At 42.0% G+C, this 21,230-nt stretch overlaps 1 protein-coding gene across 1 annotated transcript; it reads right to left on the bottom strand.

The window, feature by feature from the left end:
* SIX6 (SIX homeobox 6) lies at positions 1 to 4,187 on the bottom strand. Its single transcript, XM_019750760.3, has 2 exons — positions 3,388 to 4,187; positions 1 to 2,314 (listed from the first exon to the last, which is right to left on the bottom strand). Exons 1-2 carry the CDS (start codon positions 3,957 to 3,959, stop codon positions 2,146 to 2,148), a joined length of 741 nt encoding a protein of 246 aa, XP_019606319.2. The 5' UTR covers positions 3,960 to 4,187; the 3' UTR covers positions 1 to 2,145.
* Positions 4,188 to 21,230: the final 17,043 nt, after the last annotated feature.

Raw genomic sequence — 21,230 nt, 5'->3', positions numbered from 1 at the left:
TCCCTGGCCTCAGTGGGGCCCTTGTCCTGCTCCTTGGCATTCCAGAAACTACCAGGGGCTCTAGGAAATAAAATAGAGTCTTGAGGAATTTCTACCATCCTAGCCTTTCAGGACCCATAGTAGGGCATTTGTTTGTTTTCTGGAAGAACACCAGCTTGCCCCACTCCTTCCACCTAGAGCTCTTGTGCAAGAGAGTTTTGATTGTCAACAGTTCTCTGGATAAGGGTTTCTTTGTACACTGGCAATTGTTTATAAATCCCAAATGGGGCCAAATCTGTTCAAGCGATTTAGAAACCAAAAACCAACCCTTATTTATGTCCTGGGCTTCCCCATATATCTTGCCATTTGACTGCTTTTTGTCTCCATGACTTCACTTATTTTTGTTTGGTTTGCATATGGCACTTCTACCTAAATAAGTTAGTAGGCTTCTGAACCAAAGAAGCCTATGTTAAGGACATATGTCCATAAGGACAAAGAAGCATATGTTAAGGACAGAAAGGCAAATTGAAAGGAGTCCAGTGGGGAGCAGAGCATGAGGAGGGAAGTTCAGTTCAAGTGATTCAAAGATCAATGTCAAATTTTATAATATGCAATCCATGTCACTAGGGAAAAAGCTTAGAGACTCTGGATAGCATTTACTTTGTTAGTGCAAGGACAGAGTTTTGTTTTATTTTTGTTTGTTTTTGGTGTGTGTGTGTGTGTGTGTGTGTGTGTGTGTGTGTGTGTGCCTGCACACTTTGGGAGGGCAAATTAAATACTAAAAATATTTGATATTTTTAATTGAAGCCATTGCAGGACAAGGAGGCTCTGGATGACTTGTTTCATATTTAATACAGAAATCAGATGTTTAAAATGCCAGTCATTTCTCTGCAGCTTTCCATTTCATCTCAATATGTGGCATGATTACATTCTTCCACCATCTCAGTATACCCCTTTTGTTGAAAATAATACATTTGATTAAAACCTGCTCCTGCAGCAAGAAGATACTAGGCTAGTTATTACCTTTCCTATCTTCTGTTGTCTAATTTTAATATGAGTTCAACCCTAAATACAATTTATGTTCACTCTAGTATGATCATTGGTGCCTACTGCTTTTGTATGGGAGGGGCCTCAAAGGAGATGGAAAGCTTTTCTCATTGCAGAGAATGTCAGAATAGTCTTACATTTTAATAAAATAGGACTCACTATTGACTCCCAGAATTTGGCTTCCTAAATTGTTCTTGAAAGCCCTTGACACTTAGTAAAAGTGAGTGTGAGGTGAATAAGCCATACCTGTGCTGGGAATGTGGGGAGTTGCCTAATATAGAATGCTCATGTTGCCAATTTCTAGGTTTAAATATATCATACATATGTACATGCATACATACGTATGTACCTACCTACACACACGCAATTTGACTTGGGCGGTGGCTATGTGGTTATGGACCTACCATGGGCTGTTTTAAAAATATACCAGGAGACATCAGAGAAGGCAAAATATATCATTTGCACTAGGGTCCTTGCCTGCCTGGTGAATAGAACGTCTTTTTTTTTCTTTCTTTCTTTTTTTTTTTTTTTTTTTTTTAAGGAATCTGAGAGCAGCTCCCTTATTTAAGAAAGGTTGCTCACCAGGTTTTTATTGTTTGGCTTCTCCACACAAACCCCTCAGCTCCACCCTGCCCCTTTAGAAACAGCAAGTTACCAAGATACAGAGAAACCTACCATGGCAGTCTCTTAAATAAGTAAATAAACAGCATATATATGTTTTGTTTAAAAAACTTTAAAGCAAAAGTTATACATATATAACAGCGTCCTTTCGACGTGAAATACCCACGGGAGATTCAGGCAGGCGCTCAGCGTGCAGTTCAGGTTCCGGAGGCATCCTTGCAGCAAAATCCTTGGGAAAAAGCAAAGCAAGAAGAACGTGGCTCTGGGTCGGGCCTCACCGTGAGCCCCTGCAGTAGAGGCCGGGGGGCGCCAGTGGAGCCGCGCGGGCCACCGGCTGGACACTGCAACCCGAGCTCGCGGGTCCCTCATCCCGAGCTCCTGGCCACCTGGCTTCGAAAGCGCTGGGTTTGCTTGGTCTTTCATCTTTCCTCCCTCCTTCATTTTGCTTTTCTCGTTTTGTACACCGGATTCTGTTTCTGAGCGTGTTGGGTGGGCAGCTCAGATGTCGCACTCGCTGTCGCTAGACGTGATGGAGATGGCCGAAGTGGCTGCCTTACTAGATAGACTGGCGGCAGGGCTGGAGACGGCGCCCAGCACCTCGGGCGTGCCCTCTCCCTCGGCTCTTAGAGCCCGCCCGGAGCTCTGCGACAGGACTTGCTGCTGGAGTCTACCGGGAAGGAAAGAAACATGAGTCACAGCGTGTAACATAGCCTCCCGTTGCCCACTGGTCCGCATCCTTTAAGCCCAGCGGTCAGCGGCTCTCTCAAACCCGGACAGTTAAAGCCGGTAAGGTGAGGCAACAGAAGCCCGGCAGTACTCCGCAGCGGCCTCTCCGCAGAGCCCTGCAGTTGCTCTCCCCCCACCCCCCAGAGTCCTTTCTCCTCTCCCAGTCTCTCCGGTCATCGGGATGCTGGACTTGCAGGGTCATTTCCGGTTGTTGACCACCTTTGAGAGATTTACAATACCGTCAGGATAAATGAAGTGGGGGTGACAAGGACAGAGTAGGCTCTGGGACAGGGGACCCCTTCCCAGCATGTGTCTGCTTGGGGCAGACACCTTTGTCAGTGTCCCTGAGGCCTGGTTGGCCCAAAGCTTACCGCAAAAGGAGATGCCTGGGGGTTCCAGGGAGCATTTGGGCCTTGGGGAAGATGCTGAGTTCTTGGTCAAAATGTCTAATCGAGATCCATACGCTGGGGAATGAAAAGGCACAGCCAACTAGTTTGCTGTTTTGTGATTGGGCTGCCCACGAGTGGAAGAGAGCTCGATTTCCCACTTCTTAGAAACATGAGTCCATCGAAAACTGTTTTCATAGCATCAGAGAAGGATGCATCTGGGCTTTAAAAATGACAATAAACTGCCACATTGCTACTAATAAGCGGGCTTCACTTAGTAACAGGAGTCTGGGCCAAGGTTGACAAGAATTAGCTTCGGGCCTTGGGGTCCCTAATTGTTCCTGGGATTTTAATTTTCTTATCCCCTCCCAAAGCAGGCTTGATTTGGTGACTGCAACCAGCTGCTGGCGAGATCCCCCCAGGCGCCCAGAAAAAGAGGGTGGGGAACCAAGAGCCCGGAAGGAAACCTCTGCCCAGAATCCCAGAACACAGGGGCTCATAACCGAAGACAGACCGCGCTCCTAACTCTGCTGAATCCAAGTCGTCGGGCCCAGGGTAAGAGCGCCCAGGGTGCGGTCTCCCGCCCCCTGCCGGGTGAGCGCAGGGCGAGGAGGCTCTAGGTACCCACCTGTTCTTTGCGGCAGCTGCCCGGTCCCTTTGTCGGCGGTTTTTGAACCAGTTGCCCACCTGCGTAGGGGTCAGTCCAGTTGCCTGGGCGAGCTCACGCTTTTTGCTGGGGTTGGGGTACGGGTCCTGCAGGTACCATTCCCGTAGCAGGTGCCGCGTGCGCTCCTTAAAGCAGTGTGTCTTCTGTTCGCCATCCCAAATGGTGCGCGGCAGCGGGAACTTCTTCCTCACGCGGTACTTGTCCACGGGACCCAGGGGCCGTCCACGCAGCTTCTCAGCCTCCTGGTAATGCGCTTCAAGCCACAGAGCCTGAAGCTTGGCGTGCGACTCCTTGGTGAACTTGTGGTTTTCTAGGATATGGTAGAGCTCGCGGTAGTTGCCACCGTGGAAGGCCACGATGGCTCTCGCGCGCAGCACGGATTCATTCTTGTTGAGGGCCTCGCAGGCCGCAGGGGCCACCGGCAGCGACCAGAGGAAGCGACCCAGGCGCTCCACGTCGCCGCTCTCCTCAAGAGTCTCGCATACCCCCGCCACTTGCTGGGGGCTGAAATTCAAGATGGGCAGCTGGAACATCGAGGCAGCGCCGCCGGCGGCTGGACCGCTAAGCCCGGAGCGGGACACGCAGCAGATGCCCACGGGCCGGGTCGGGTGCGCTAGGTTCTTCTCGGTGAAGCAGCTCTGGGCAGCCCGGACGCACAGCTGGGGCGGCGGTGGAGGCACAACCGCGGGGAGCGAGAAAGTGGGAGGGATTGGAGGAGGTGCGGGCTCCGCGGCTCGGTTTCGGCTAGGCTCCGTTAGGGCACGAAGGCGGGCGAGCCGGCGCCTCTACTGGGGTGGGCGGATTGGCGGCACGGGCGCCATGGAGACCCCCTGTCAGTCACTGGCCGGCTCTGCCAATCAAGACTGCGACCAGGATGTCTGGGACATTTCAGCACCTCCCCGCTCTCGACAGCGCCCGCCGTTCACTCGTGGACTTTTCCTCAGTATTTTGCAGAACCTGGAGGAGGAAAAGACTTGCCAGCGGCTGGGCGAAAAAGAGAGGCGAGAGCAGCAGCGTTTCAATCCCAGCCTTGTTCTTCCGTCCTCCCCCACGCTCCCCACCCCCCAAATAAGGCAATGATGTGACAGGAATCCACTTTGGGGAGATACGCTGCCTGGGACAAGAGGTCTCCAGAGGACAAAAAGGACTGGGCCAAAACGAAATCCTCCAAGAACTCGCCAAGTTTAGTTGTACCCAAACAGCAAACCGTGCAAGCAGCGCACTAATGGGGAGGGAGGGGAAGTGGATCACCTTATTTCTTTCCAGCACCCATCCCTGCATGGCTTTCCTCCTTTTCCAGCTGCCAAAGCAGCCGAGTGGGATGCGAATCTGAAGCAGAAGGAACGGGACCGGGAATCTGTAGAAGAGGTCAGTTTGGACTCTATCCTCACCACCTTCAAAAGCCTTCTGAAATCATTCAAAGTTCGAGCTAGGACACTCTTACACCTGGTAACACAGGTGCTGACCGTGAAGTCAAACACTCGTAAGAAAAGGGGCATCACACCCCAAAAAGTTTATACTTTTTAGCTCCCCTCTGCCCCCAGTTTAATGGATTTGAACAAATGTGCACCATAGCAACATCTGGAATGAGAAGTTATTGGTAAGGTCAGGACAGTAACTTAAAAGCTTATTTTACAGATCTTTTTTTAAAATATCGATTTGCTCTTTTTCTTGCAGGCTAATTTTGCCCTAACCTGTGTTAGAACATTTAACTCTTAAGCTGGGGATAGAAACTCTAACCTTGGCCTTTTAGCCCCAAAGTAATTCAGTAGAAGTAGAATAGAAAAGGGGGAACAACGGCGATGTGGGGAGGGTGGGGCAGAAAGCACTCCGTAAGCCGTTGAGCAATGACCTTTCCTGCAGAGAAAAGGGGCCTTCTTGGCGGCTCTGCCTTTGGGCCAGCAGATTGAATTGGCAACTTTAATTGATTCCCAATTGAAGTTCATGGCATACCGTTTTCCGAGGCCTGGGTCAAAACAAACCACGTTCTCACCTGCCCTTTTGACAAGGGGTTGTTTAGTTTGAAGAAAATAATTGGGAGAGGGGAGTCCAATTAAAACGCCAGGAAAACCATCTTTGGGAGTTCCATCCCCAGAAAGGAATTAGATAGGAATATTCGCGGCGAAATGGACTGGGCCGGCAGTCTTTTCTTTAGTATCAAGTACAATTTGTGTGCGGCTTGTATAGCTCGGGTAAATCAGAAGGCAGATAGATGGCACAGATGGTTGGAGGTGTCGGGTCGGATCATGCTACGCCTGAGTGCAGGGCGAAGCTCGTTCTGACGGAAAACCCTGATATTATTTTCACAGATCTTCACAGTTCACCCGAATAGAAATAGCAGAGGGGAAGAAACAAACAAACAAACACAACAACAATAACAACACCCTGCAACCATTTGCATCACTTATGTGAGATTGCCAGCGGCTTCAACTGAGAGGCTTTCTTTTCTAAGAGCACATTTTCTTGAAATGCGACAGGGCAGGAGCAAAATAAAGAGGGCGATGAGGATAATGACAAAGCAGAATCCCTTTCTAGCTTGGGGCGACTTCCGAATCCGCCGGAAGGACAACTTTTAGTGAGAAACATAACATACAAGGGCCAGCAAGACGCAGTGAAGAAAACCTGCCGAACCTTGGGGGCCGGTCTAGGGTGAAGCGGGACTCCGGGAGAGCTGCGTTTCCCCGTATTTCTGGCCAGGGAAGGAAAGCATCCCCCTGCTCCAGTTTGCAGAGGTTTCTTAATTTCCCTCTCGGGATGTCTCCCCAGTCTCTCCCTAGCAGAATCGCTTCGCGCGCAGAAGCCGCCGCGGGTACGCTAAACCTCACAGTCCGCGAGTGCAGAGCGGCCCCTAACCCCGGCGCCTCGCTGCTGGAGGCGGGAAGTTATCAGTGTCTCAGGGGACCGGTCTCCCTTTTGCTACACAGTTTGAAAGCGGCGAGTTCGGAGAAAACTGGCTTCTTACCCTTAGTCTGCAAGTCGTGTTAATTTTCCAAGTCTAGGTGCCCTATCCAGGAAATGGGAATATTTATCCCTTTTCCTGGACAATAGTTCTGCAAATATTAGGTGAGAGGACGCTTTGGCTTCCGCGTGTCTGGGGCTCTCAGACGACCGAGACCGAAAGCATGGGCTGACCACGCTGGAGCCGCGGGAAAAGGGAGCAGGCTGTGGGCGGTGGCAGAGTCCCAGCCCCGCCGGACGCGAAATCTGGGCACTGGGCGGGCGGGGTCTGAGAAGTGTCTAGAGGCTCGGGTCTATTGTCAGTTGATCCTGTCTATCTTCGCCATCGCAGAGGACTTGGTTTAATTTTATTAACTCAAAGGAAATAAACTCTCCCTGGACACGTTGGGATCATGTGTTCGTTCACCAGCTTCACTCAGGTGAAGGACAAACAGAAGAAATATGTGAGATCCCCATCACTGGAAATGAGAGAAGCTCCTCTGGGTTACTTAGAAATAACCCCATGGTGGAGAAGGCGATGACTCATACCCACCTTTAAAGAGGGTTGACTTTTCTTAATTTTATAAAGGATAGATTGGAATTTAGTGCCCTACTCGCTCTCATTCCCGTCCCCCCCGCCTCACCGCCCCCCAACTTCATTTTTCCTTCTGCGCTTGACCAGGAAACCTAGAAAACGCAGCAGCTGCCCTTGGCCTCGGGCCTATTTGGGCAGTTTTGCAACTTTCTGCGGTAGGTTTGCAGCCAGTAGGTTTGGGAGTCCTTAGGCAAATGCTCGATTCTCGCCGGGAATCCGGGAATCCATAGACGTCTTTTCTGCTTTCTGCAGACTCAAGAGTTTTACTTTATGGGGAAAATATGGAGGGGAAAAAAAAGTAGAAGACATCGCCCCTGGGCAGCTTCTATGTTTAACTTCAGTGTGGAGGCAGCAGGGCAAAGTGCCCCCGGAAGCTTTGAGGTTCATACTAGAAATCTTCAGAGTTCAGTCTGGGACTTCTTGCACACAGCGTTGTGCCTCTTCTGGTTTTCCTCTCTAGTGTAGAGGGACACGTGGAGTCTTGCTTACACCCTGCTGAACGATTTGCCAATGGAGATCACTGCTTAGAGGTCAATACGTTCTTACCTGTAGGTTTCCAGTCTCTTACCCTGTTTTGTCTTGTCTCTTGTCTTGCCTTATACTTTCTTTGACTTTTCCTAAATCAAATGCCTGTGAAATAAATATCTTTGTTTTCTTTCCTACACAATTTCGCATAGTCAGGGATTTGAAGAATGTAGTAATTGAGTCCTTGTAGTAACAAATATCCTTGAGAAAGATATTTGTGCTGCATGTGAGTCACAAACTGGCAAGAAATGAGGTCCCAGCCTTTCGTGTATGTCTATTTTGACTTTTGGGGATGAAATCTTGGTTTCTTATTCCTGGGCCTCAAAGCTGTGCATTGCTGGTGGGTGACAATAATGTAAAAAAAAAAAATCTAGAAAATTAAAAAAGGCATTTTACTCTCTTTGGAATTACAGTATTAAAATTTCACACTCTTAAACATTTACTAATGCATTTAGTATTGTGATTTTCAGATGCTATCATATGCATAAATATAGGTATATTTGTTTATGTATTTGATGGTCCACATCTTCAGATTATGGAATTAATTCAGTATTCTGGTTTTAAAGTACTAACTATCCTAATAAGCTCCCAAGGTAGATTACCCTACTTCACACATTCTTTCCCTGCCAGTGTGTACCTTGGAACAAAGAACAGAGATGCCTCTTTATTGTGCATTCCTGAGAACGAACACCATTTGAGAAATGGTTTGTAGATTTAATGGTACTGTAAAATTTACTGGCAAAAATGTACTACAATTAAAATACTAATCTAATTTTAAGAGATTAGGATATTTTTGTTGTTATTTGCAAAATTGTTCACTAGCTATTTTTTAAATGATGCAAAATTGCTTATGTTAAGTGGAGGAAATTTTTATAGTTTATATGTGGGAAAAATGTACCATTTGAAAGTAAAGATTAATTAGCAGTAATGTTTTAAAAAGTGTTAGGCTGACTATACAACTCTGTTTTGACCTCTTGTTTGTGGTTGCTCCTAGACATTGGATGAGAATTTATATTTAATCCAAAGAGTATATTACGAGTCATGCTCCTTGTTTAAACCATGGTCTTAAATTCCCTTTTCTCTTTCTTTTCTGCTTCTGTGGGATAAGCTCAAATCTGTACAGGCTGTATATACCACGGGATAGCTTGTTTAGGGCTATCTATCAATCAGTGGGTTCTTGTGTGAAGGATTAATGCTTAAAAAGATAACCAGTGTGTCACTTATAAATGCTTTATTATCAACAATGAAACATTAGTTGAATGACTGAAAGAATGATTAATTCATAGTTTTTACTGGAACTTACTTTTTTTTCATTTTTGACCATTTTAAAATCTAAGATCCAAGTATCTTTCTGAAATACACATAGAAACCTTAAAATTCAATTAAGTGAAAAAGTGTAAGTTTGTTTATGTCCTCTGAGATGAGCCAAACATTATCACGTTAAATTGTATGTGTGTTATATATGTGTTTCAATTACATGTACTATATGTGTAGTAAATAATAATTCCCTTCCAAGTAGTGTAAAATCAAATAGAGGCATTACCTTCCAATAAATAACTTAAATTTTCTGAGTTGATCCATTTGATTGACAGAAAATACTTTTGAAAAATTGCGTTATAAAAAATACATTTATGTGGCATCTTACTTTCAACGCTGCAAATCTCAACAAAGGGCAATTTTACTTTCCCCTTCCAGAAGACATTTGACAATGTCTGAAGACATTTTTGGTTATCACAACTGGCATCTAATGGCTGCAGCCCAGAGATGCTTGTAAACATCTTACAATGACAGGACAGTCCCCCACAACAAAATGTTAACAGCACAACTGTTAAGAACCTGATTCAAAGGATTTTACATAATCAACAAGGCACAGACATTATCAAATGCTTGCTAAAATTTGGTTTATTCTGAAGTTGAAGCACTTTCAAAGGAATCAGTGCCCTTTTAATTTCACCTTAGGTCTAGGTCACACCAATAAAATTTGTTCCTAAGAACCTACTGTTTCTTCTTAAAATTTAGTATAAATAATACTTATGGTGACTGAATACTAAAAATTTAAAACTATCTCTAGGAAAAGGGGGGTTTTGTTTCTATTGTGTTGCAATCTATGTTCTTTGAATATTTGGTGACAGACAACAGTGGTTGAAGGTTATTGCTCAGGCCTCCTCCATTTTACAAATGAGTAAAATATAAAGACCGAAGAGGTTAAATGATTACTCATGTTACACAACTAGTTAGTTAGTGGCAGAAAGAAGTTTCAAACAGATTCCAACCTCTGTCCCTTACATACCTTGCTTTCCCTACCCAAGGAAGATGGTGTAATTCCAGTTGAGTTTGAGGGCAGAGGATTTGAATCACACATGAATATTTATTGGTGGCTGTCATGTGTAAGGTCCTATGCTGTTTCCTGTTGCTATGACTTTCAGAGTTTGGTGCACTCTAGTTCATGAATCTCAGAGATATTTAAACTATTCTGGGTTTTGTCAAGTGATGTACTCTTGTATGCCCTAAAAAGTTCTTGAATTTCAAATGTGGCTTTGAGACTTCAGTTGTCTTCTTTGTGGGGGGCGGGGTGGGAACCTTAAAGTCTGGGTTTACTGAAGACGTTTTCCTAAGTCATCACAGTGTATTAGCAGGAAAATGGAACTGAATCCAGTCTCTTGGGGAGGAGAGATTTGGCTTGAGGTGCTATAAGCCTTGGTTTAAGTCAAAAAAAGAAAAAAAAACAAACCTCCAAACTCTTTTGTTAGGTCTTTCAAAAGAATAACAGCGATGCTCACTAGCATTTCTATAATTAACAAGCTGTCAACATTTCTATTATGACCACAGAAGTCTATTACAGACCACAGAATTGTGATAAATGTTTCTTTAGGTCTGAAATGTTAGCCTTCATCTTCTTTTCAGCCTAAGGGCAATTTTTGAAACCAATTTTGTTTCAATCATTTTGGATCAGTTGTGTGGTAATTTTGGAAGTGCAGATGCTCTAGGCCCACCTATTGAAATAAAGATTTTTAAATGGAAACACAGAGAGGAGTCTGCTTAAGCCCCAGTGGGGACCAGCTGCAAAGCTCTGGCAGGGAATTATATAGGCAGATAGTGGGAGTAGATTTAGAAAAAAATGAAGGGACAGAGAAATGTGTGCGTGTTTCCTTTAACAGTAGATTTTTTTTCTCAGCTCCTTCAAACTATGGAATTTTAATCCTCCCTTTTCTCTGTTTTGTATTTTATCTGTTATTACTTTCTCTATTATTCCTAGGCTTTGGTGAAATTAATGTAAGAGAATTTGTCATTACAGCTATTAAAATTTGGGCTGAATTGAGTTTTTTTAATTTTAATATTTAATTTTTACCCTTCATTTAGTTAAATTTTCTTTCTACCTCCCTCATCTACTTTTTTATCCTTATTAGTCCTTTTCATGGATTCTGAAAGTTGATATTTCCCAGTGATTGATAGTTCTCTATATTGTAATAATTTGTACTTATTTTCTCCCTTTTCTTTTCTGTTTGTTCTGACTCCATGATTCTTTCTGTTTTTCATTCTCCATTGCCAAATACCTCCTTGTAAACTAGACCTTGTTAAAATTACGAAGTAGGCAAAGACAAAGTGCTCACTCCTGAAAGTAGGTGGGGGATGGGAGTGGTTCTCAAAGAAGAGGGGTACAGTGTCACTATAATGATGTTTTAGGGCAGTGATGCTTCTCAAACTAAAATTCATGGAAGCAGATAAAATAATAACAGAAAGGACTGGTAATTTGAGTTTAAATCATGCACTAACCATATGATTTTAGGTCCCAGTTTCCTTATTGGATGTATTTATCACATAGAGTAGTGTGAAGATGAAATGACTAACTATTCCTTGTATAGTGCCTGGCTCATAGTAAATTTTCAACAAGTGTTCCCCGTCTTGTGGAAAGCCATCCACTTAATCTATTAGTTTGACCCTCTATATAAATAATGCCTCACTTTCCATTGTCTTTGGTCTCATAATCCTTTGTTCTGCTTAGTTACTTGAAACTTTCCAAGCAATATGTTCTTTTAAGGTTGGCCTTCCCCATTCTGTGAATCACTGTTTTTATAATAAGTTGGTCTAAAGAAGTCAATAGATCATTTATATGAAATTCCCCCAATGGTCATTGTATTTGTTTACTGTGGCTGCCATAACAAATTACTAAAAACTGGGTGGCTTAAAACAACAGACATTTATTCTCTCACAGTTCTGAAGGCCACAAGGTGCTGTGCTCCCTTCAGAGGCTCTAGGGGAGAATTTGCTTCTCGCTTCTTCCAGTTTCTGGTGGCTAAGGGCATTTCCCAGTTTGTGGCAGCAGCTCTCCAATCTCTGCCTCCTTCACTCTCCTCCCTTCTTCTCTCCACCCTTCTCCACAGCCCCCGCTTCCCTTGCTCTTATTCTCACTCTCTGTGAAGACTCCCTCTTATATTTTATGCATGTAATTGCATTTAGGGCCACCTACGTAATCCAGGATAAGCTCCTCCTCTCAAGATCATTAACTTAATCATATCTTTTGCCATATAAGGTGACATTCACAGATTCTAGGGGTTAAGAAGTGAATATATCTTTGTGCTAGGCTCCTTTTCAGCCTACCACACCCATTTATATGACAAATGTACTAGTCTCAAATGTTTCTTGTAAGTAAATTAAAAGAATAGAACATTATAAATTCTATTCTTCTTATAAATTCTATTCTCCATCTACAAGAAGGAAAATAATCCTTTTGGCTTTGTTTTTATAAATTATAGACTTTTCACCTCAACATTATTCAGTGTCAAGATTGGCAAGATCCCAAACATAGGAGAATTTTCATTAATTTCTTCATTTTCACATTGAGCTTTGCTTTTAAAACTTCCCTTTGGACAGTAACTGAAATGAACAACTAAAGTAGTAGGTTTATCTCATGGGATAAGATAAAAGAGAAGATTTCATACCTCTCTGCAAGTGTATAGTATAGAGTGAAAACATATTATAGTATTATACTGAAGCACAATTCACAGATATTAGAATAAATTTGCAGTTTATTTGTATATTTATTTCATTGAGTTGAAATAATAATTTGGAAGTTCTGCAGTATTTACTAGTCTGTCAATGGTTATCTTTCCTTTCCCTGCTCTTTTTTTGTTATATATGACTCTATTGTTTATGAATAAGACACTTAATATTTCCCCCATCAAGAGACACTGGTTTTCCCACCATGATACTACTTTCTCCATTCTTCTCCTAGTACAAATAGGATCAGACTTTTACAGTATCTTCACTTCCCCACGTTCCTCTTCCTCTGTTACCCCAATTTCAAAGTTTTCAGAAATGGTATAGTACCTTGAGTTTTCCTTGGAGTGTGTCCCTTTTGTTTCAAGAATACTTATTTAAAAATTATGTCACATAATTCCAGACAGTTTATAATACACACATATAGACACACACATTCCACTCCATTCTTCCTTCTGCTCTGATTTATTTGTGGATATTTAGAATCTTTTCTCAGGTATTTTCCTCATCTGGCATGGTAGTTGTATTTTTTCTTCTTTTTCTACTGGGAATACCTTTGTTTTGTTTTGTTTTTCCTTATAAAAGCAATGCATGCCCATTGCAATAAATATCCATATACTAAGGTTATATGAAGTCATCGGTGAAAGATTTTTGTAATGCCGTTATTCCAGAGATAATCACTATTAGAGCTTGGTGCATATCCTTATAGACTTTTTTTTCTACACACGCAGATACACATTTTTTTCCTTTTGATAGAAGTGTTGTCATATTATCCATACTTTTTTATAAACTTTTTTCATGATAACATTTGTTTTTGATACTAAATACATGTTATTATTTTGAATGGCTGCATTGTATTTTATATCAGACATACTATAACTTATTAAACTAGTCCCTGTTGATGTTTATTTAAGTAGATTCCTGCTTTTCACCATTATGAACAATTTAGCAATAAATATCTTTATGCATTGTCCAATTTTTTCCCTTTAAATTCTTGGAAGTGAAATGAATGGGTTAAAGGGTTTACACATTAAAAAAATTGATTTGTATTTCCAAATTGTCATTCAAAAGGATTTTTACCAAGTTTATGTCTTCCCATACTATACAAGAGTGTCATTTCCCCCACACCTTGACCATTATTCTTCTTGATAGGTGAAAAATAGTTTCTTATTTTTAAAAATAGGCATTTCTTTGATTACTAATAAGGTTATGCATTTATACATATTTGTTGGTCACTTACATTTCTTATTTTGAGAATTTACCAATTATATCCATTGACTGGGATGTTTATTCTTTTTATTCATTTGTAATATCTCTTCAGTTTATTAAGGGTACGTTATTTCCTGTCATATATTGCAAATATTTCTTTCTAGTTTTTCACTTGCCTTTTAACTTTATGGTGTTGTTTGCTCTATAGGTTTATAATTTTTACATAGTCAGATCTATCAAATCTGTGTCTGTCTAGTACAACTTCCCGTTCAAGTTATAGAAATAATCTGTATTTTCTTCTTCTCTTGCTAGATTAAATACATTTTTAAGCTTCTTAATCATCTGGATTTATTTTGGGGTCTCATGTAAATTTGGAATCTAACAAGTATTTCCCCCGTCAAATCATTTGCTAATTCTCCTGCCATTATTTATTGATTGATGCATTCCCATGGATTTGAAATGCCACCTTTAGTGCATAAATTTCTATATGTACAAGTACACAGTTATTATTATGGACTTTCTATTCTCTTTCATTGATGTCTATTCCTATGTTTTCACTAGTTCAAATACATTTTAATATTTTATAGGGTAAATTATTCTTTAGCAGTTTTTAGGAAAATTCTTTGGCTGTTCTGTGAATATTTTCTTCCAGATGACTTTTAAGGTCAGTTTTTTCAAGTGTCTTTTTCACTACCTCAAAGAGTCCAGTGGGAATTTTCATGGAATTGTGTTGGTTTGCAAACTGTCCCCATACATAGAGTGCAGGGAGAGACTGAAGAAAGAAGCAGACCACCCCAGATTGGTAGGTGGCAGGTTTAACATGCAAGGGAACTTATGTACTTTGTCTTGGAAAGCCATGAGGTGAGTAGATCTCCATACCTGCCCTCCAAATCTTAAAAGATGATACATATAGAGACCTTAACTGGGTTCAGTCACATATTCAGTCCATATGGTCTCAACAACACCTTACTCTTTCAAAGCTACATCCTTGAAAATGGTTCCTACTGTGGGAATGGTCAGCAGAGCGTATATTCTAAGGACAGGGGAGGTGGTGAGGAGCCTCAGATTGCCTGGGTCCAGGCTGTGGGTCAACTGGCGGTTATGTCCTCCCGATTACGCCCAACCCATCACCCCTCATGACTGGCTCTTACAATTTTACACAGGCCCTCCTTCCACAATGTGCCCTAAGCAGTCAGTGAGGGGTTTCACTAGCATAGCAGTGGCTTGTTTGGCAGCTATTTGGCCATTCTGGTGGGACAACCCATTGCAAATTCCAGTAGATGAAACTTTTCCCAGGTGTGATGGGGCTTTGGTGTTCTCAGCAGCATAGCACATTGATCCATGGTGAGAATCGGGGCAATGGCTGTTTCTTGCAACTTCTGTGTCTTTATGGTATTGGGTGTCTCAGCAGGGGTCCCTATTCTGACACACGGGGCAACAGGCCCTACTAGTTAACCATTGAAATATATTAAAGCCTGGGACAATACTTTAGTCCATCCAGCCAAGGTGGTTTTAACTGTTAGTAATTTAATCTGCTGCTTTGATAGTCTATTTTTCCTTTCTACCAATCCTTCTGCTTACAGATTATAGAGGAGATGGAACTTCCAGTCAGTGTCATATTCTTTTGACCAGTCTTGCATATTATGACCTTTGAAATGTGACCCCTAATCACTGTTTATTTGACACGGGAATCTGTACATGCTACTCAGCTTCTCTAATCCCCTAATGGTAGCTACCTGGTTTGCGGGGTGACAGGGGAAAGCTTGGGTTAGGTCAGATGTAACATCCACAGAAACCAGATGGAGGGGGCCAATGTAATCAATTTTTCTTACTGGTTGGGAACTTTGGTGGATGGCCCCATACTCCTTTGGTAGTTGCCTCAGGCATTGTTTAGACACATAGGACATGCTGTTACTGCATTAACCAAGTCACTGTATTTCAAGGGCAATCCAGCATCGTAAGCAATACGGCATTCCACTTGGGTACTGTGGTGGACACTCTATGCACCCAATCTGCTGTATCTATTGAAAGGTCAGTAGTTAGGGCCTGTACCTGAGCTAGGGCATCAGCTCCTGATTGCTAGGGATTGTCAGCACCGTATGAGTCAGGATATGAAAGACAGTGAAGGTTACCTCAGCCTCTTGCATGTGAATCCAAATGTCTTTCTACATATCCTGACCCCATGAGGGCTTGTTCATGGTTATCCACCCCTCAGCTTCGCATTGTCCAAGCCATAGGGTTAATCTCTTTAGAACAGCCCAACTGTCAGTGCAAAGGGTTAACAGCCAGGGTTCATGAGTGATCACCAGCCAAACCACTGAGTTCAGCTCACTGGCTGATGTGGTTTGTTCCTGCTTCCAGACATCTGTATACCAAACATCAGCAGGAATTTCCCGCACTCACTGTCTACAGACCACAGGGGCCACCACAGGAATAAGGGTGAAGGCGTTGGGAGGATCTACATACTCTACAGGTCTGAGTACCACTGACATTTCTAGAGACAATGGGCCAGCAGACAGGGTGCAGCTCCTCTGCTGCAAATAGGCATGCCACTTAGACAAAATGGGAGTTTGAGCCATGGCAGAGTTGGGTCAAAGGAACATATTCTCCATCCACCCCTTGATAGGAAGGGAAGTTCTTAGCTATTCCTTCATGAGAGGCTCTACCTGGAGGAGCGCTGTGTATACTGCCAGGAGCTGTTGCTCTCTAAGGGTATATTGGGTTTCTGCTCCTTTCTGGAGCTGGGACCAAAATCCTAGGGGTATTTTCTTCTTCTGTTGTCTCTGCCACAGTGCCCAACCCATACCTTCTGGAGTCAAAGACACATATAACTCAGTGGCAGCCCTGTGTCAAACTCTAATCTGCTTCACTAGTATTTTTGCCTTTTCTGATTCCCTAGTCCCACATGCAGCGTTTCTTCACTAGGCAGTATCAGGGAAGGAGGCGCTGTGCCAGGTGGAGAATAAAAGTCCTTCAAAACACCAAAATCCCTATCAAATTTGCACCTCTTTTATGTTTTTAGGGGTTGGATAAGCTTGCAACTTATCAATCGCAGCTTCTGGGACAACATGTATCTTATCCAACCAAAAAACTTTACGGGAGTGCCTGGGCCTTGAATTTTCTGTGGGTTCACCACTCATTCTCTCCCTTGCAGATGTTCTAGCAAAGTCTGCAGTGTCCTATAGCAGAAGCAAGTCTTCACATGTTTACATTATATCATCAATGTAATGGGCCCATTTTACTGATATGGAAGAGAACAGGGACAGGTCATGGGCTACTATCTACTGCATATTGTAGTGTTGTGCAGGTTGCCTTGGGGAAGCACTTGAAAGGTCCATATTGCCCCTCGCATGTTTGCCCCTGCAAATTGATGTTAGTTTTCAGAAACCTGTACTTGTCAGAATGTTCTCCATAAATCCCCTTGAAGCTGAAGCACTTTTGCAGAAACACTTATATTAATAACAAATATTTATGCAAAATAACCTAAAGGAAATTTAGTAATACTTCTTATTTGAAAATACTTCCCATGTAATTTAACATGTCAAATAAGCTTAATTAGTTAAATATCTCTCTTTTATAAAGAGAGAGAACACATCTTTTGAGATGTTCCATGGTCCTTTGTAAAAAAATTAGTTCAAGGGCAACAAGATTTCATTTAGAATTTTATTTTTGGGAAGTTTGTCAAAAATATCAAAAGTCTTAAATGACTTGATTAAATAGGATTAAATAGGTCACTGTGAAACATTACTTGTCCATTTTACATAAGTGACAAAGATTTCAAAGGCAAATACAGTAAGTTACATAGTTGTAAAAACAACTTAGCTCTTTTAATAGAGAAGACTCAGTCTACTTAAGTAATCAAAGACCAGATAAAGACAACATGAAACACAGGAAATTATTTTGATAAAACATCTGCTTTGTTTTCTAAGAAAGGTAAAGAAAAGTCTTTCACAATCCCATCAACAACAAATAGTCCAAGAAAACTTTGTGCTTTTAAAAGATGAAAGAAAGGACTGGCTTGGTGGCTCAGGCGGTTAGAGCTCCATGCTCCTAACTCCAAAGGCTGCTGGTTCGATTCCCACATGGGCCAGTGGGCTCTCAACCACAAGGTTGCCAGTTCAATTCCTCGAGTCCTGCCAGGGATGGTGGACTCCAACCCCTGCAACTAAGATTGAACACGGCACGTCGAGCTGAGCTGCTGCTGAGCTCCCAGATGGCTCAGTTGGTTGGAATGCGTCCTGTCAACCACAAGGTTGCCAGTTCGACTCCCACGAGGGATGGTGGGCTGTGCCCCCTGCAACTAGGACAACAACTTGACTTGGAAAAAAGTCCTGGAAGTACACACTGTTCCCCAATAAAATTCTGTTCCCCTTAAAAAAAAAATAAGTGTCCATCAGTGGATGAATGGATAAAGAAATTGTGGCACACACACACGCACACAATGGAATATTATTTAAAAAAAAGATGAAAGAAAATTAAGTTTCAGTTTTACATAAGTACACTATTGATATTAAAGATTATTTTTCTTTAAGCCAGTTAAATACAGCTCTTTTACAAATTAATTTTGTCAATACCCTCTGGAGGTAGAAAAACATCACATATTCATAACATATATCCATAGACATTCATAAACATACAGACACAAACAGAGATGCCATAGCTTTCATTCCAAAAGTCTAGCCATGAATCAGGTACAGCAACAAGCTCACTAGTTTATAAAAACAGTTCACTCTAAATGTGTCTCTGGAAGACAGAATAAGTTAAGGTTACCCCCTCACATGGCTAAAAGGTTTTACTAACATTTGTGGAGAAGACTTTTAAGATTTGTATTTGTCCTTTACAATAATTTTATGGAGGGTTTGGACTACATTTTGGGCAAGGGAGCTTCTATAGCATATATATAATTAGTTTCAGGTGTACAAAACAATGTAATAGTAAGACATTTACACCCCTCACAAAGTGATAATCCCCAATCTATTAACCCCTCTGACATCGTATATAGCTCTTACAATTCCATTGACTTTATTCCTTATGCTGTACTCCACATCCTTTGACCATATATAGCAGTCTGTATTTTTAAAAACCTCTTTCACCCCCCTCCTTTTTTCCCTTCAGTCTCAGGCAATCATGGGCAGTGTTTTACCTAGTTATCTGCTGGGGTATTTACATTTCAGACATGATAAGATTTACTATTTCAAGGGCAGAGAAAGAATGAAAGTTTTCTCCTTAGGAGTTTTAGGGTGTATTTCTCTATTATCAGAAGTCTAAGGCTGTTTAAAATTTTCTTTTGTATTTGGGATGTATTGGATGGCACGGGGCACTCGGTCTGTTTCATTGTCAATCACCACATCCTTCCTTTTGCTCTCCGCACTTTCTCAGGGATTCTACCTCTTAGCATCCTAGTCAGGCTTTGTCACAAGCACTCAGACCTTAATCCTTGGCAATTTGTAACCTCCTAGCCTTGCGAAACATCAACTAAAGTATTCAACTTATTATTCTGCTCTTCTACCTTATCTGCCAGCCCTGAAGCTAGCAGAGTAGTAGACAATTGCACATTCTTCTTTAACTTCAGCTCTTGTTCCAACTTTCTAACTTGAGCTTCAGCCTCTAGTTGGACATATTTTTTTCCCCTTCTTTGATATAGTGTGCTACATTCAGTTTCTCAAATGCATTTAAGCAGCTGGCATTTTGGGGGCATCCTCATACTCATGTGGCAGGCCACAAACATCTGGCATACATGCCACCCCTCCTCACATAGAGGTCAATGGCCAACTAGGGATTTCTCCCATTGTCTCTTTCCCAAGACCCATTTATTTAGTCCCCTGGCTAGCTCGTGCATTGTCAGTTTGCAAACTGGCCCCTGTACACGGATAGCAACGAGAGGCCTAAAAAGTGGTAGGCTACCCAAAATTGGTAGGTGGCAGGTTTAATAAGCAAGGAAACTTAATTACGAGGCTTGCCTTGGGAGGCCACAAGGTGAGTAGATCTCCACACCCGCCTACCAAATCTTAAAAGTTTATACATATAGAGGCCTTTAACTGGGTTCAGTCACATATTCAGTCCAGGTGGCCTCATAACAACTTTCAAGGCTACATCCTTGAAAATGGCTCCCACTGTGGGAATGGTAAGCAGAACACATATTTTAAAGACAGGGGAGGAAGTGAGGAGCCTTTAATTACCTGGATCCAGCTTGTAGGTCAACTGGTAGTCACGTCCTCTTGATGACCTACTCCAATAAATTGCATTACATAAATAGTTAATTTGAGATAAATCCATTTTTACAACATTGGATGTTCCCATTCAGGTACATGGAATGGCTCTCATTTATTCAAATGTTCTTTTATGTCCTTTAGTAAAATTTTATAGTTTTCTCACATAGGAAAAGCTGACAGGATAACTGAAAAAGTATCATGGTTTGAGGTTATTATTGTAAAGATCTTAAGTCCTATACAACTCCATAGATTTTGAAGGCATCATTGTACAATAATTAACATTTACTATTGTTTAAAATGAATGAGGAATTTTTTCCATTGAGTCCCCCTGAGTTGGTAGATAAAGATAATTGGAAAGGGAAGAGGAGCAGAAAATGAGGTTAGAGCTTCAAGAACTGTCTAGAAAAGGGCCATGATAATGGCTCTCCTATCCCCCCCCCACTCCTGTGAATGCACCCAGACTGCAGCCTAAGAAATAGGCTTTAATAAAATTGAGTGATATGCCTGGAAAGGTATAGGTCTCTCAAAGTGGAGTGTTTCTGCTTACTCTGGGCTGAGAAGTTATGCTAGTGCATTCAACAATTAGTAATGAGCCTGAAGGGTTTAATGATATAGTGAAGAAGATACATGATTCTTCTGTATGTAGGGGGGAAAGGTGCAATGAGAAACTCCAGGGAAAATAAAATTTGTATAAGATATCATGGATCAAATGTGAAACAAACTGAATAAAGCATGGCATGATTATAATCAATCGGAGACAAAACAAAGAAAATTTAATTGACTTTGATGCTTGGAAATTTAATGCAAGTAAATTTTCAAATGGCATGTATAGTGACACAAAATTTCATCATCTCTACTTTCCTGCATTTATAGGTGCAGGTAATATAAACCCAACTTAGACTATCTTGAACAAAAATGGAATCTATTGACTTACAGAACTGAAAGTGCAGGGGTAGTTGACGCTATATCTTCCTTTTGCTTCCATCTGTGTTGCTTTCATTATAGGGCAGGTTTTTCCATATGATTGAGAAAGATAATTATCAGCTGCTCCAGCTTTAGAAGGTTTTTGGAGTTCACCAGTTCAGAGAGACATTTTTCTTCTACCGTTCTACACATACAGTTTAAGGAAAGACCAGCCCTAGAGATGGAGTGCTGTGTTTGTCCAGGCCATTCCTGGCCAGGTCACGTGTCCATCCCTGAGATGAGAGAGACCTATGGGAGCTAGGTACCAGGAGCAGTGGGGTATGAGGGGGACAAGTTTAAATTTCTGAGAGATATCTTAGTTACTGCCAGTTTAAAAGTTTCTTTTAGATAATTCAGTCTTTTTC

The sequence above is a fragment of the Rhinolophus sinicus genome, chromosome 3 (assembly GCF_057876585.1).
Source record: "Rhinolophus sinicus isolate RSI-liver-muscle chromosome 3, RSI-T2T, whole genome shotgun sequence".
Taxonomy (NCBI): Eukaryota; Metazoa; Chordata; class Mammalia; order Chiroptera; family Rhinolophidae; genus Rhinolophus; species Rhinolophus sinicus.
Note: the sequence above shows the minus strand (reverse complement) of the source record. Positions and strands in the feature narration are given on the sequence as shown.